This window comes from Eschrichtius robustus, chromosome 9, assembly GCF_028021215.1.
Source record: "Eschrichtius robustus isolate mEscRob2 chromosome 9, mEscRob2.pri, whole genome shotgun sequence".
Lineage (NCBI taxonomy): Eukaryota > Metazoa > Chordata > Mammalia > Artiodactyla > Eschrichtiidae > Eschrichtius > Eschrichtius robustus.
Genome location: NC_090832.1, coordinates 121,868,787 through 121,883,847, shown reverse-complemented (window position 1 = coordinate 121,883,847; position 15,061 = coordinate 121,868,787). Strand labels below are relative to the sequence as shown.

The 15,061-nt window shown below is 32.9% G+C and overlaps 1 protein-coding gene across 2 annotated transcripts in view; it reads left to right on the top strand.

Moving 5' to 3' along the window:
- PHIP (pleckstrin homology domain interacting protein) overlaps positions 1–15,061 on the top strand; it is a 122,699-nt gene that overhangs the window by 56,371 nt on the left and 51,267 nt on the right. For both annotated transcript variants that reach the window (XM_068551655.1, XM_068551654.1), the window contains exons 16-17: positions 10,990–11,118; positions 12,551–12,776. In XM_068551655.1, coding sequence (XP_068407756.1) covers positions 10,990–11,118; positions 12,551–12,776 — 355 coding nt within the window. The remainder of the gene's footprint in view (positions 1–10,989; positions 11,119–12,550; positions 12,777–15,061) is intronic.

Below are 15,061 nucleotides of genomic sequence, written 5' to 3'. Positions count from 1 at the left end.
CCTTTTATCAAGTTATGGTATGTTAGGTATTTATTTGGGTTAAGCCCTTTTCCCTCCACATTTTGTTTCTTGTATAGCTATTTAGCATATTTTGCTGAGTATTTGAATTGCAGTGGTTTAATACCACATACAACTCGTGCAGTGTTTCCACTCCTCTAACTACTGTATGAAGGCAAAAGCGCTCCGCTCCTCACATGCTGCTGTTGTGTATCTAGGCATACTTTTTTTGTCTGCTTCCTGTATATCAGGGCTGCCTTTCAACAAAGAAAACAAAAAGGAAGGCATGTGTTTCTACTATTTCAGCATTTTTAAATTAAAAAAAAAATCAATTATAAAAACCTCTAGTAATAAATCATAAAGCAATACAATTAATAGTGTGTGGCCAGAATTATTTTGCAAAAAAAAACTGTTTGACAAAAAACGGTCATTTGTAAAATATAATGGCTTGTGAAAAATTTCATAAAAGTGACACTACTTGATTGATAATCATAATAAAGTGACTTCTATGTAGTAAGCAAGCAGAATATAAAAGGAATTTTTATTAGTGAAGAAATTAACTTTAGCTGTTGTCGTGGATATGCCTTAGTGTACATAAGGTAAGATATACAATTGGTCAAATTCTTATTTTTCTAAAAAGACTGTTAATTATTTGGGGTACAAGTGTTAGTGATAGATGGATTTCCTTAGTGATTATGTGTATAGAGAAGAATTTTTAAAAAGCGAATCTTTAAGTATGCTCATAAAGAATTTTTTCTTTTCTCCTCTTCTGTCCTTGCGTTTCTGATTTGCTTCTTTTTGGAACATCTCTGCTGAATTAGGAAATAAGTCATATCTCAGTTTGCCTTTATAGCTTCAAAAGAACACAAATTGTGAGCTATACATGTTAGTTTCATATTTTCAAAGGTCATTGGTGTACTAGTAGAGTGTTTGGAGGGAAAGTGTTCTCTCATACTTGAATATTGCTTTCACCTTTAAGTTATAAAGGTGAATTTTTTCTCATCAGGTAAGTTGATCACACTAATATTCCACATTATCAGTAGATACAAAAATTGCAGCACCTTGAGATTGAAGTGACTTGCTCTTAGACCAATAAAAATTAGTGATATAACCAGGAGTAGAAGTCAGCCATATTATATGGTATGCTTTTTGAAATTAGGTAAGGGATTAGTTACATTACTGCCTTAAAACGTATTATTTGCTTAATAAGAGTTTTAGATAAAGCTATTTTCCTGTTCTTTCTATGAATAAGAGAGAGAAAAGCCTCTAAAGGGTGGAAGAAACAAATTTTTGTAATAGTAGAACTGGATGGTATCTATTGAATCTTCAAACTGTGAGAAAAACAGAACATAGACTAAAAAGGATTAAAAATATATCTTGCATTTAAAAAACTGGAACATAAGCTACCCCTCATCACATTAAAATATAGATACTTTAATTTTTTGCATGCTTTTTAATAGCTTCCAAAATCCTTCTACTTTGAAAATACTTAATACCTCATTTGGGTCTCATGAAAACCTTGTAATATAATTAGGGTAGATTTTATTGTTACTGGTTTTATGAATGGAGAAACTGTACAGAGATGAAGTGATTTGCCCAGGTTTACGTAAATCACAAAGCTATCATATGGGCATTTGGGGTTTAAACCCATGATTTTTGTCCCCTGTTAATGTGTTCTTAATGCTATCTCTAGTTGTGGTTGGTCATTACATAGCTAATTCCCCAACTATGTCCAGTTAGTGATATGTCCAGGGGGAAAATGTTTTCATAATGATAGTAACTTTGAGTAGATCTTTTGAGATCTTATTACGTAGCTTGATGATTTTTCTGTCTCTTAATTTACAAGTTACCTAAGTGCCCTACTTTTTGCTCTTCACTCCTTTGTTCATTTCATTGTTTTTTTGTTTTTTTGTTTTTTTAATCTGTAGGCAGATAGAAGATAAAGCATCCAGCATTGCTATTAAGAAAATAAAAACCATTTGAGGGAGAAGTAGAAGCTTGTGTTCACTGTCTGCTATCATGAATGTTGAGTTTTGGCTATAGTTATAACTATTTGGCTGTGTGTAGCTAATCAGTAAGTTTTTGAGTTACTAAAATAACATAGAAGTTGATCAAGTACAAATTCAATCCATGATATTAAATTGTACTAGTAATCATAAGTTCAATTTAATAAATACCTTTTGATCACCATGTAGAGGGATTCGTTATAGTATCTTGGATGATTTAAGGATGAATAATTCTAGTGAACATACCCCATTTCTAGACTAGAAATTGTAAAAGTTTACACAAAGTATTGAGATTAAGTAATATTTCATTTGAGTTTTTAGATTGAAGCTTATAAGTATTGAATAAATTCACTATTACACCTATGGCCAGAAAATAAGGAATGTAAACTGTACCTTTAAAAGAGCAAAAATTCTATATACAAATTCTTAAAAATACAGGTTTTTATCAAGTGTATTTTGAGAGTACTGCTTTAATATTAGTCTTTTTATGATAATTGAATTTTCTACTTGAAATTTATAATGCTTTGCGAAAAGTAATGAAATCATGTAACAAATAATAATTTTATGTTAATCAGTATTCACTGTACTTTTCTCACCTATTACAGAAATTAAAAATCTTTAAAAAATTTTTAGAATAAAAAATCTTGTATCTTCAGTGGTTTCAAAGGTTGAATGTTTTAAAAGTCCATGTTTGACGTATGGTAATTGCATTTTAATAGATTTATTAATAAAGTTAATAAATTTTAAAATATTTTGAAACATTAACATTTTATTGTAGTATGGCACGTGATATTCATCATTCAGATAAATTTTCTAATTCCTTTTTTCTTTTTCCTGTATCAAGTACAGTTTTTAAAATATTTTAGCACCACCTAAATCTGTAAACAGATTAAAAGATTTAAGATTGAGAGTTGAGATAAAAATATTGAATTTCTTGTATGCTTACATAATCCCCTAATTCATTTCATTTCAAAATCTTATAAATTCTCAACTTGCTGGTGGTGGTGTCTAGAAAAACTGATGGGGTTATTTTCCTCATTTTTATTGCTAGCTTTCCTCTTAATAGAGGATCTGAATGATAAAAGCAGTTGGGGGTGGGTGCTGGGTTTGTTTTTGTTACTTGGAAGAAGTGTATGATGAGATGGTATAACTCAGGGTATCAAATGGGATAGACAATACATGCTCCTTGCACTCCCCTGCCCCTCTGTTGTTTCATCTTTAACTAAAAATAAAATAACGTAAACTTTTAAAAGCGTTTGTTGGAAAAGCATAATATGTAAGGTGGAAGGCTCGAGCCTTTCTTTCCTCTTTTTTAATGAACCAGAGAAAGAAGCTAAAGAGAATATTGTAGAGGAGGTTGTGAACATAAGATAACTTTATTCTTTAAAAAAAAAAAAAAAAAAAAAAACCTAAATTCTAGGCCTTAAGCTTTACTTATTTACATTCGTCGACTACCTTTGTCAATTATTCATGTTTCAGCTGAATAGATCCTATATAGCTTGAGTATTCAGGGCAAAAGTTGAGTATTTTGGGATATTTTATTGAAGACTGATAGTGTATATTAAGAATATTTCAAACTATCGATGTATAGTTGAGCAAGCCCATGTTCTGTCTTTGGATGTGACAGGAGGTATCTTGTTTTGATAAGAGTTGTTCTAAATTCTAGTTAAAAGGCTGTAAACCTCCTATTAAATGCTAAGAGGCAGATAAATTATTTCACAGAATAACTTGAAAATGTGTGCAAACTCTCTGAACTAAAGTTGAGGGGTTTTGTATTATATTCCCCATACCCCCAAAAGAGGTAGGCAAGTTTAGAAGTTTAATATAACTATAAATGTTCCTAAAATACAAAGTTGTTTTTTATAGCCTTTTTTCCCTTTAAATTATCACAGTACAGCTAAGTTTTAACTACAAGTTTAATGAAATGAGTATTAACTTAATTTGAAAAGATATGAAAAGTGACTTTGAAATTTCTTAGTACTAGGCCATTTTATTATTAGGTAGAAAATAAAGATGTTTAGAGTGGGATTTGTAGCTTTCCTCGTGTCTCTGGCACTTTTGCTTTATCTTTTCTGCTCTCTTTTCTCTATTTCTATTGTTCTAGCTGTGTCTGTCTGTCTGTCTCTTTCTCTCCATATCGTTCTATTTCTGTAATGTTATTCAAAGCTCTAGTTTGTTGCCTTTTGTCTGGTTTTGATTTTAATTGAAGAGTACAGTGTCTCTGGCTAGAAAGCAATTTTACTGAATTTGATTTTTGCTTTGCTTTTGTTGTTTCATGGGTAAATTCCAAATAACAGTTTCCATTTATTTAATTAAATTTTCCTTATTTTTTATAATTGTTAACCTTTCTTTTACTTGAGATTTTTAAAAAATGTTCCAGTGTCCACTAATCCAGAACAATATATTTCTCCTTGCAACGTTCCAAACAAGCAGAGGCTGCCAATCCACCACTCAGAATTTTTGCACATGCATACTTCTGACATTAACATGTTCTCAGTGTGACCTCTAGTTTAGTTTTGGACAGTTGTAGCTGCATGTATCTAGGAAAGGGAGAAAGAAGCTCGAAATAGGTATATCTCGTATCGTGTTCTCTTGTGAACCAAGATTTCAAGACCTTTCTTTCTCTTCCTCTCGCTTCCTCCATCTCTCTTTCTCTTTCCTTTTTTCTTTTTCTTTCTCTCCTTCCTTCCCTCTTTCGTTCCTTCCCTTTTATCTCATTACCTATCTATCATCATCTAACAAGATGTCATATACCTGCACTCTGTTAAAAGGATTTTTCTGATGCTTCCATTCTTTGTTTCAGCCTCTCTGCATAAGAAATTACCTTCAGTCTTCTGATTATAAACTTCAGTTATTGTCATTTTCTTTCAGGTTTCTGGGGTTCTTTAGATTCTGTCTGTCTCTTTCTCATCTATATCTTGATATCAAAAACATATCTCAATATTTGTTGCCATGAATCTGAGCTTGTCATACTATATTATATTTGGTGAATTACTTTTTTATGTAGTAATTCTTTGACATGTTCCATGAGTTGCTATCAAAAGGATATTTTGAGATTTGATAGTTATAAGGGGAAGTATGTAAAATTACAGAATGTAAACATGCAGGTGAAAACATTTTGATTAGCAGATACTTGAGTGACTTTATACATAAACACAAAATATGGGAAGAGTAAGACGTGGTCCTTTTTTTATTTTTGTTTTTAATCCAGCTTGCAGTTAATTGGTATATCTAAGGATGTAAGGATAACTTCAGGGTGGATGGTCAGAGGAGGAAGAATTGGAATTATGCCTTGAAAGATAAATAACAATTGTGTCAGAAGATAATTTTATAAGTAAGAGGAATATTATTTAAATAGCCAAATAAGAAATGTTAAGGCATGTTCATAGAGTAATTTGGAAAGTTTTTCTGGAATAGACTTTGAAAAATGGGTGATAAAATGAAAAGCATAAATTGAAGTGGCTTGTTGGTGCCCTCAAATTACTTGTAAACATAAAGAGTAGTTAACCTAGTGGGGGTTTTGGTGAATTACTTTATATTCTAGAAACAAGAGAAAAATATTTTGGTTGCCAGTGGTAGTGTTTCAGGTATGAAATTGGATAGGTGGGGGAGATCTGCTTTCATCAGTGAAATCATGATGAAACATTGTAGCGACAGGTAGTAAATTTGTGAAAGAAAAACATACATAGGACTTGGTGTTCTGTGATGATAGAAGGATTAGAGCTGGAGAGTGACAGAAAATTTAATAAATGTGTTAAGAGTATTGAGCCTAGGTGATCTTGACAACAGTGATACTCTTGATGGAAATATGAGAGATGTGAAAGAAAACTGATTTTTTTAATACGTTTATTGTGACGTAGTGTTGGACTTTTTGTGGAAGTGGACAGCCAGCACTTGGAGATAGACTACTTGGAGAGGCTAGTTGTAGAGAAAAAGAAATGTAGTCTTCCGTGTAGAAAGATGTCTACCTCCTCATGGAGATAGAGAGGACAGTGTAGAGGGCTTAAAACTAAACATTTAGAAATACAGTTGACCCTTGAACAACATTGGCTTGAGTTGTGCAGGTCCACTTACATGCGGATTTTTTCAATAGTAAATACTATAGTACTACCCAGTCCGCGGTTGGTTGAATCCACGGGATGCAGACCGTCGATACAGAGGAACTGCGTTTATATGGCGGACTGGCTATATAGTTATATGTGGATTTTTGACTGTGCCAAGGGTTGGCGCCCCTAACCTGCTTCATTGTTTAAGGGTCAACCTTAGTCATGTTTAGCGGAATGGAGAAGAGATTGCAATCTCCAGAAAGTGTGTTGGGAAGACACCATGCTATGTCAGAGAGGCCAAAAGAGGAGAATCAGTTTCAAGGAGGACTTGATTAATAGTATTACTTCCCTCAGAGAAATCAGAATATGGGTAAACAAAATGGTGTTAAATTTGAAGATGAGTTATTTATTTTGGTAATACACTTTCCTTTTGATGAACGTTAAGAGTTGATTCTTCAGAATCACTTTTATATATCTACTGGTTTTATTAAGTCAGTTACAACAGTTTCCTTTTTTATATAAACTTATTTGTCTTGGCACCATTTATTTTCAATAGCTATCTTTAATTCATATGTAATAATGTTACAATTAAAGAATTTTCAATGTTAAAGTAAACATTTATTTAGGAATAATCTTTTAAAGTAACTTGATGACACCTGGACTGTTGGAGTGTGGATAGCTTCCCTTAAGATATATTCTTGGTTTACATTGTTACTATAGTAGTAATTAGAAGGTGACCTAAGCATATTTTAACCATAGGTATGACAGTGTCTATCTCCAGTATCTAGTGTACATTCTTAATTAAGTTTTATTTTCCCCCAGGTTGATAAGCTTTAAAGGTTCTTTATACATAAGGAAGACTTTCTAAGGGTAATTCTTAGCATAAATGTAGTTTCTCAGCTCTTTTATTCTTGGGATATGAATCTATCCCATAAAATTATTAGGATATTTTGAAAGGTTCCTAATTTGAAATTGCTGAGTATTTTCTAGGTGAGATACTTACTCCCTTCTAATCAATGGTATATTTTAAAAAATGAATGAGACCGCAAAATTGACCGTGGTCATAGACTTGGAATAATTCCATAAAAGGATGATTCTGCCTAAGAAAGCCAATATTTTTAAGCATCCTGATTTGTGTTGAGTTCCTTTAGGAGTACATACTTCTCATATTCATCTCTATGTGTGTTCCTCACAATTGATGTAATTTAGACCCTATAATTTTAGTCTGCATTCTGGTGCTTTTAGCATACCTCATTTTCAGATTGTCCAGTTCTTCCAAAAAAGGCTTCCTGAATATTAGGTGTTAGGATTTTAGAAGTGGGTAGGACTCTAGTGATCATTGAAGTGACCTTTATCATTTCCCAGAAATATTAAGTGATTTACCCATTACTAGAGGAGAGGTCTCTTCAGTCCTAGGTGTCACTCTTCTGTCTCCTTTAATTATTCATCTTTCTACTTCACAAGAATTATTAGAAGTTGTGGATTGTATTCTGCCTTGAAAAGGGTACTAGTATTCTTCATTAAATATGACAATTCTATCATCATCAAAGCTCTTATTAATTCATAAGTTTTTGCATTGATTTTATTTTTTCCAAGTTCAGTGTAAACTTCTAAACTAACAAGATTGTGCTGCTCATTTCTTGGAAATATTTCTAGAATTCTTCAGTCAGTATGAGAATTTTCCTACAAAGGAGTGATTATTTTAACTTGTCTGGTCTTTTCATCTCTTAACTTTAAAAAACAAAACAAAATAACCTTATCACAGTCACTGAATGTATTTTTCTATTTTCTTTTAACTCCTATTCTTCTTGAAATTTTTACACTTATTAGTGAATATTACCTCATGGATTTTCTCAGCTTTCCTTACTGTGGTTTAGCAAGTATGAGTTTTATTATGTGGTCTTTGTTTACATATGTCCCAAATAATGTTTAGCAAGCATACTTGATATTATTAGGGAAATAGTTCATCTAAAATTCACTGATTTTGAAAATTTGTTATTATTCATTTCTTTCTATTTTTAAACTTACTAGAGCATGCTATAAGTACTAGCGTAAGTTATGTACAATATTAAATTTTATGTTGACTTTTTCTGTTGAGCATTTAATTTTATGATAGGTTCATATACCTTTTTATCTAAATGTATTTTTAATTGAAGTGTAGTTGATATATAATATATATATGTGCATATAACTTTAATATGAATAGAAAGGATATTTTCTTCCTTTTAGTTTTTGAACGTAAATCTCATTGCTTCCTAGTTACACATGCATATTCAAATAGTGCCTTCATTATTAAATTTTTTCTTTAAGAATTCTTAGTTATAAATATTCTGACCCTGGTTTAAGAAGATGAAATCCTTTTCAGAGAGAAGTATTTAACTATTTTTAATGGTTGGCTTAGTTAATTATAGCATAAATCATAAAAATAGCTAGGGTATATTTAGCTATATAGGAAAGTAAAATATTTTCCTACTTTGTATCAACTGGAAAGGCTAGACAGCATTTTGTAGTTAGGGCTGTTTATTATCTGAGGAGCTTTTTCTGAAGATAAAGTTGGCATTTTACATAGTAAGGTTATGGGCACCTCTTCTAATTGGTTTGTGAGTAAAGCAGATCCATTGTCTTCTTTAATGAACAGTTAATCCAAATAATGTACTTTTGAAATACACTTTCATATTCTCCATATAAAAGTCACTCTGGAGTTATGCAAATGGCTTATACCAAGAGAATTTGTACCATCCTGCCATATTCATAGTGGCATGTGTTATTGTATAGCAACACAGTGATCTTCAATAGGATTGCTATTTTTTCTTTGCTTTTTTAGAGCTTTAGAAGTTCTGCCTCTCCCAAGTATTCTCTCAGAGATCTTCTACCAACTGTAAATGTGGCAACATTGGTAGGTAGCATGGGTATAGGGTTGATAAATCCTCACCACCACTTCCCCCCCCCCGCCACCTCCCCAAAAGAAGAATGTAGAGCAAGATTGTCTAAACATTATATAAAGGATCCATGCTTATGAACATCCATCAGACACACTTTGGCATCGCTGAGTCAGACTCTCAGACCTCTTCCTCCGTTCTACCGTATACTTAGAGTTGTAAACTTAGAATAGTATTACAGTTCTGGGAGCATTTATTATATTAAATGTATAAAGTAGTTGGGGTTTTTTTGTTTCTTGTTTTTTTTCTCTGTCTCGAGTGAATTGAGGTAAATAAAACATTTAACAACACATGGCCAAGACACTTAATTCTTTGGTCTTGAGTTTTTTATGTAAAATTCTATATAGAGGTAAACTTTGTTCGTGTGATTAGGTATTATAACAGTTCATGTAACTTTTTATTTCCCTAGACAACACTGAAAAATAGAGAGATGTGAATCCTGACATTTCTGCTTACATTCTTTCGTTTTTGGAAAATACGAAGCTATATAGCTACTAATGCCCTTAGGTTAATCTGGAGAAGTAGTTCTTTCTTATTTTTGAATAGTTTTAAAGTAGACTTGGAATCAGTTCCCTTTCTCTGTTACCTTATCCTCCAGCTTTCTTCACAACCAAGAAATGATCCTGTTTCACTTACTCATTTTCTTGCTTTTATGTTATGTCTTTTAGTGTATTAGACGTTAGATTACTTCACCAGTTTTCTTTCATGTGATTAAATTTTAAAGAAAGTTATTCTTATTTCTTTTCCATTATTATCACCATTCAAAACAGCATTAATAAACACCTGTGTGCTCATTCCTTCTTTTCAACAAGCCAAAGGAAAAATTAGTTTTCTTTTTGAGGTAATCCCATTTGTGGTACTATATAAACTTCTTAGGCAGAGCCCTTTCTTTTAGAACAACATTTTCTCTTTTGACCAAAATGCAAATCTTCCTTGAGAAATCAACTGTTCTTCAAAATTTTAATTTCACTTCTGTACTTGGTGAACTGTACATTCATCCCTGTGCCATATTTTTAACACTAAAGGAAGAAAATGACCACTTCTCTCTTTTCCAAGCATTTACTGGGATATTGGGATATTACTAATAAAACCAATTTGTTCTAGATCAGTGGATACCGGAACAGAGAGGAGGTATTTCTTACCTGATAATGTGTGTGTGTTCCGATTCTGCTAATCCAGAAATCCAGTCACATTTGTTGAAAATCATCCTTAGTTGTTATTTGTTAGGGAGTCAACTCCCTATTTTAGTTGTTTTCTGAAATTCAGTCCCTAGTTGTGCTTTAGATAGGGTAGAATTTTTACCTCTTTCAGAACACTGCTAAAGAAGTTTTCAACTGGAACATAGTCTGAAGAAGCACTGAGAGCAAAAAAATTCAGAGTGGTGATTGGCCACCTCTGTTTGATTGACAGGTTGCAGGGAGAAACCCATTCGTTCTGGATTAATGGAACTGGAAAACAGAAAACAATTATCAGGTAAAAAAAACCTTTTCTTTAACCTTTGAAATTCACCATTTAAAAAATGAGTCAGACCATCAAGGGAATTTATTACCAAAAAGAAAAATTTAGTGTCTTGTGAGCAGTGATCTCTGGCTATTACTTCAAGAGTTACCCAAAAATCGCTACAGTTACTCCACATTGTCAGCCTTTGCTGAAAGGGCTTGATTAAATGCAGATAAGACGGACTGTAAGGCGCAATTAACATTTTAAATCTGGGTTAAAGACATGAAGCAGAACTATGGGTGGGGGAGAATGGTGGTGTTTTATTTCCTGACTTGTGTCTGGTCTATGGATAAAGATAATACGTTGTTTTTCAAGGCTTTTAATCTGGCACTTTTCATGAATATTCACAAATTTTGTTACTATACTGTGTTTGTTATATCTTCACTTCATTAGGATATATACTTACGTATCTTTTATCATAGAATTTTAGTAACAATAGTGACCAGCCAGTTCTTTATATTTTAATGGCAGTTTTCTGATTGTTGGTTAAATACATTTCAGATCGAAGGCCAAGGACATGGTGCAGTATTTGACTGCAAATGCTCTCCTGATGGTCAGCATTTTGCATGCACAGACTCTCATGGACATCTTTTAATTTTTGGCTTTGGCTCCAGTAGCAAATATGACAAGGTAGAGTACGATGACTATATGTCTTCTCCTTATAGTTGTTTGTTTGTTTGTTTTTAAATCCATAGATGTTTAGGGGTTGTATTTTGGGGAGGGAAGTGATAATAATCTTTATATTTCAGAAGAAATAACCTTTTACTTAGCCTGCCAGAAAGGTCTAGATTGCAGTTTTTAGGTTGGGGTATATAAGATGGGTGTTGGAGATGAGATGTCCATAGAGAGGGATTCGTTGAAATTATGTAAAATGTTTTACTTATATGGAGAATATGCATTTGTCTGGGGTACAATTCTGTGGCTTTTATGTGGTTCTCAAAAAAATGTATGGACTACTGTGATGGTAGTTAATATTTTTAAATATTAAAGACCCTATCTGAGATTAGTGACTAAAAGATTTAAATGGTTTATTTGTGGTAGAGTTGTTTAAAAGGTTATCATAGTAAAAACTGAAGAGTTCAGGTTTAAGAAATTCCAGATTAAATGATAAAATTTAAAGTTACAGATGTGTCAGGTATGAGTTCATGTTAATAATTTTTATATTATTTCAGAAATTTTAAAGAAAATGCTTATTCTCTTAGAAAATCATGTCATTAATTTTTTATATTATTATTATATAAACCATGCTTACTGTATACTTACGGATTTTCTTAAATTGTATGAGTGGTTTCATTAAAGAGTTTAATTCAAAGAATAAATTGATTTCTCGTTGCAAAGTGCTAAAACAAATAATTACCATATTTAGTAATTTTAAAGATAAGAAAGCATGATAGCCCTGGGAAAGTCAAAGTACTGCTGAAAGATTTATGCCTAGATTTAATTTTACCATTTAATTTGAAATTATGTAACTTATTTTTAATGTTTTTTTAATTCTTTTTATGAATACAGTCTCTTTCTATTCCAGGGAAACTTCAAAGCAGCTATTTTTCTTTTTCTTTTTTCTTTTTTCTTTTAACGTCTTTATTGGAGTATAATTGCTTTACAGTGGTGTGTTAGTTTCTGCTTTATAACAAAGTGAATCAGTTATACATATACATATGTCCCCATATCTCTTCCCTCCTGTGTCTCCCTCCCTCTCACCCTCCCTATCCCACCCCTCTAGGTGGTCACAAAGCACCGAGCTGATCTCCCTGTGCTATGCAGCTGCTTCCCACTAGCTATCTGTTTTACGTTTGGTAGTGTATATATGTCCATGCCACTGTCTCACTTTGTCCCAGCTTACCCTTCCCCCTCCCAGTGTCCTCAAGTCAAAGCAGCTACTTTTCTAATCATAAAATTTAATGTAGAACATACAAAGATTTATTTACAGTTAATTCAAGAAAATATTCTTTTATATTATTGTTTAATACCATGATTTATATTAAAATGTTTGCCTTCCATTAGAAGTCTATAATGATAAATTTTTCTTTGTCCAATCTTTTATGGGCCTTTCTTTTTATAGATAGCAGATCAGATGTTCTTTCACAGTGATTACCGGCCCCTCATCCGTGATGCCAACAATTTTGTGTTAGATGAACAGACGCAGCAAGCACCTCATCTCATGCCGCCGCCTTTTTTGGTTGATGTCGATGGTAACCCTCATCCATCAAGATACCAGAGATTAGTTCCTGGTCGTGAAAATTGCAGGGAGGAGCAGCTCATCCCCCAGATGGGGGTAACTTCCTCAGGTAGATGCTCATTTTCAGTCCATGCTAAATCTTCCTTTTCCTGTTGAAATCTTATAAAATTGATAAGTGGGTAGAACTTTGTTTTTAATTGTTTTGAACAAATGAGAAGTAAAATGATATTTATACTTCTTTAAAGTTCTTTGAATAATGCTTAAGTATTGCAAGGCAGTTAAGAAGCATTGGAGGTTTAAAGCAATAATTTTGGTCTGTATCTATTTATAACCTTCTGAGGACTAATACGGTAAGTCTGTATTTGGTATGAGATGAGTCAGTTCATTTGTTTATTCATTCAGTAGCATACATTGTGAATCTCCTCTGTCGCTGGCACTTGCTAAGCTGCGGTGTTCAGCAGTGAAGTAAACAGATGCAATCCTTGCTCTCGTGGAGTGAGTTAGATTAGTAAACAGTTGTAAACAAATACATAGTTAAAAATGATGATAAATTATTAAAGCGAATAATAATGGTATGATGTGAGAGAGAGAATAAGACTAGATAGCCTAGGGGACTTCCCTGGTGGTCCAGTGGCTAAGACCCTGCACTCCCAATGCAGGGGGCCTGGGTTCAATCCCTGGTCAGGGAACTAGATCCCATGTGCCGCAACTAAGAGTTCGCATGTGGCAACTGAAAGCTCCTGCATGCGACAAACGAAGATCCCATCCCGCATGCCGCAACTAAGACCTGGCACAGCCAAATAAATAAATAAATAAATAAATAATAATAATAAAAGACTAGATAGTCTGTTCACGTTAACGATTGTTTTAAGAAGTGATCAACTTTTAAAAGTTTAAGAAAAGTTAAGATAGGAATGAAAAGTGATGCTGTTTTGGAGGGTGAAGTAATGGAGGGTGAAAGTTGAATTAGTTGAAGAATCGAATGGGAGTTGAAATGGAGTCAGGGTCTACAGGCTTCTTCCCTGCTTTTGGCAAGAAGAGTAGCACTAATTTATTAAGTGAAAATAATGGAAGGACTGTAAAGAAAGTTAAACCAGTTTTGCAATTATGAATCTTTGTTATATTTTAGACTAGGAAAATGTTTATGAAAATAGTTTAGGTTCTCGACTAGCATAAGTGGGCAAAACTTCTAAGTAGATATGAAGGACATATATGGGATGTAATATGTAATGAGTCAACTTTTAAATAATGAATTCAGATTCTGTAAGCAGCACAGAAAAATCAGTCATCTCTTATTTTCTTAAAGGATTGGGCATGTGAAATTATAATGAAGAATCTAGAGTATGTGAAACTAAAATGTTTCAGTACGTGGACACAGCATGAACTCAATCTAAGAAAAGGCAGGATTTGAGAAATCTAGGCAGGCATTCAGATTAGAGAATTCACAATTGTTAGAGAAGTCTTGGTCATAGGACTGAAATTAAGATAAATGTCTTCATTCCCTTAGTGGGGAACTGGCAAGACTCAGATCTTTCCCAGGTCTCAGTCAGGTACCTAGGCTGGGATTTCAGGGACAGGGAAATAAGAAAAGGACTCATTTATTAAAATATCAGTGCTACTTAAATTATCGTGATTATTCTTCCCTTCATTTAACAGTTTTTAAAGGGCTTTCATAAATAACACTCATTTAATCCTTTTATCTGTGGTATCCCAATTCTAAAAATTGAGAAAATGAAAATTTAACAACATTATGTCTTGCTCAAGTTAAAGTACACGGAATCATAGGGTCTCAAATCCAGCTCTGACTCCCAGTGCATTGTTCTTTCTTCCATGCCAAGCTGCCCTTAGAGTAACAGGTGGACTTGATCTTGAAAATGAAAGACACCAGTTATAGTATTGGGGTACAAGAGAACCCAGAGCAATAATTATGGCTTCAGAGTGAGTCACAGAATTTTTAAGTGTTCTAGTAGTTCACAGAATTCAGGGTAAATATCATTTCCTTCATTATTTTTGACTTGCCAGGTACAAAAATAGAACAAAAGAAAAATACTTTTTGAAAAAACTTTAGCATCATTTCTAATTATATTTCTATTTGCAAATCTAGATCTGTAGTAAAATTCTTTTGGGGAAATAGAGTTAGGTAAACATACATGTTGGATATTGTAATAAGTTGGGTTTGAGTGCAGTTTTATTATATCTACACTGAACAATACACTTTAAGTGTTTTCTCAGTTGTAAACTTGAGCTATATCAGATTCAAACATGAGATGTTTTCTCTCCAGTATACCAGGAAATAGGCATCCATAGGCATTTTAATTTTTACCTCTGTTCACTTTTACCACTTTCTAGCTTTGTGACCTTGGTCAAGTTATTTTATCTCATTGAATTTTAGTT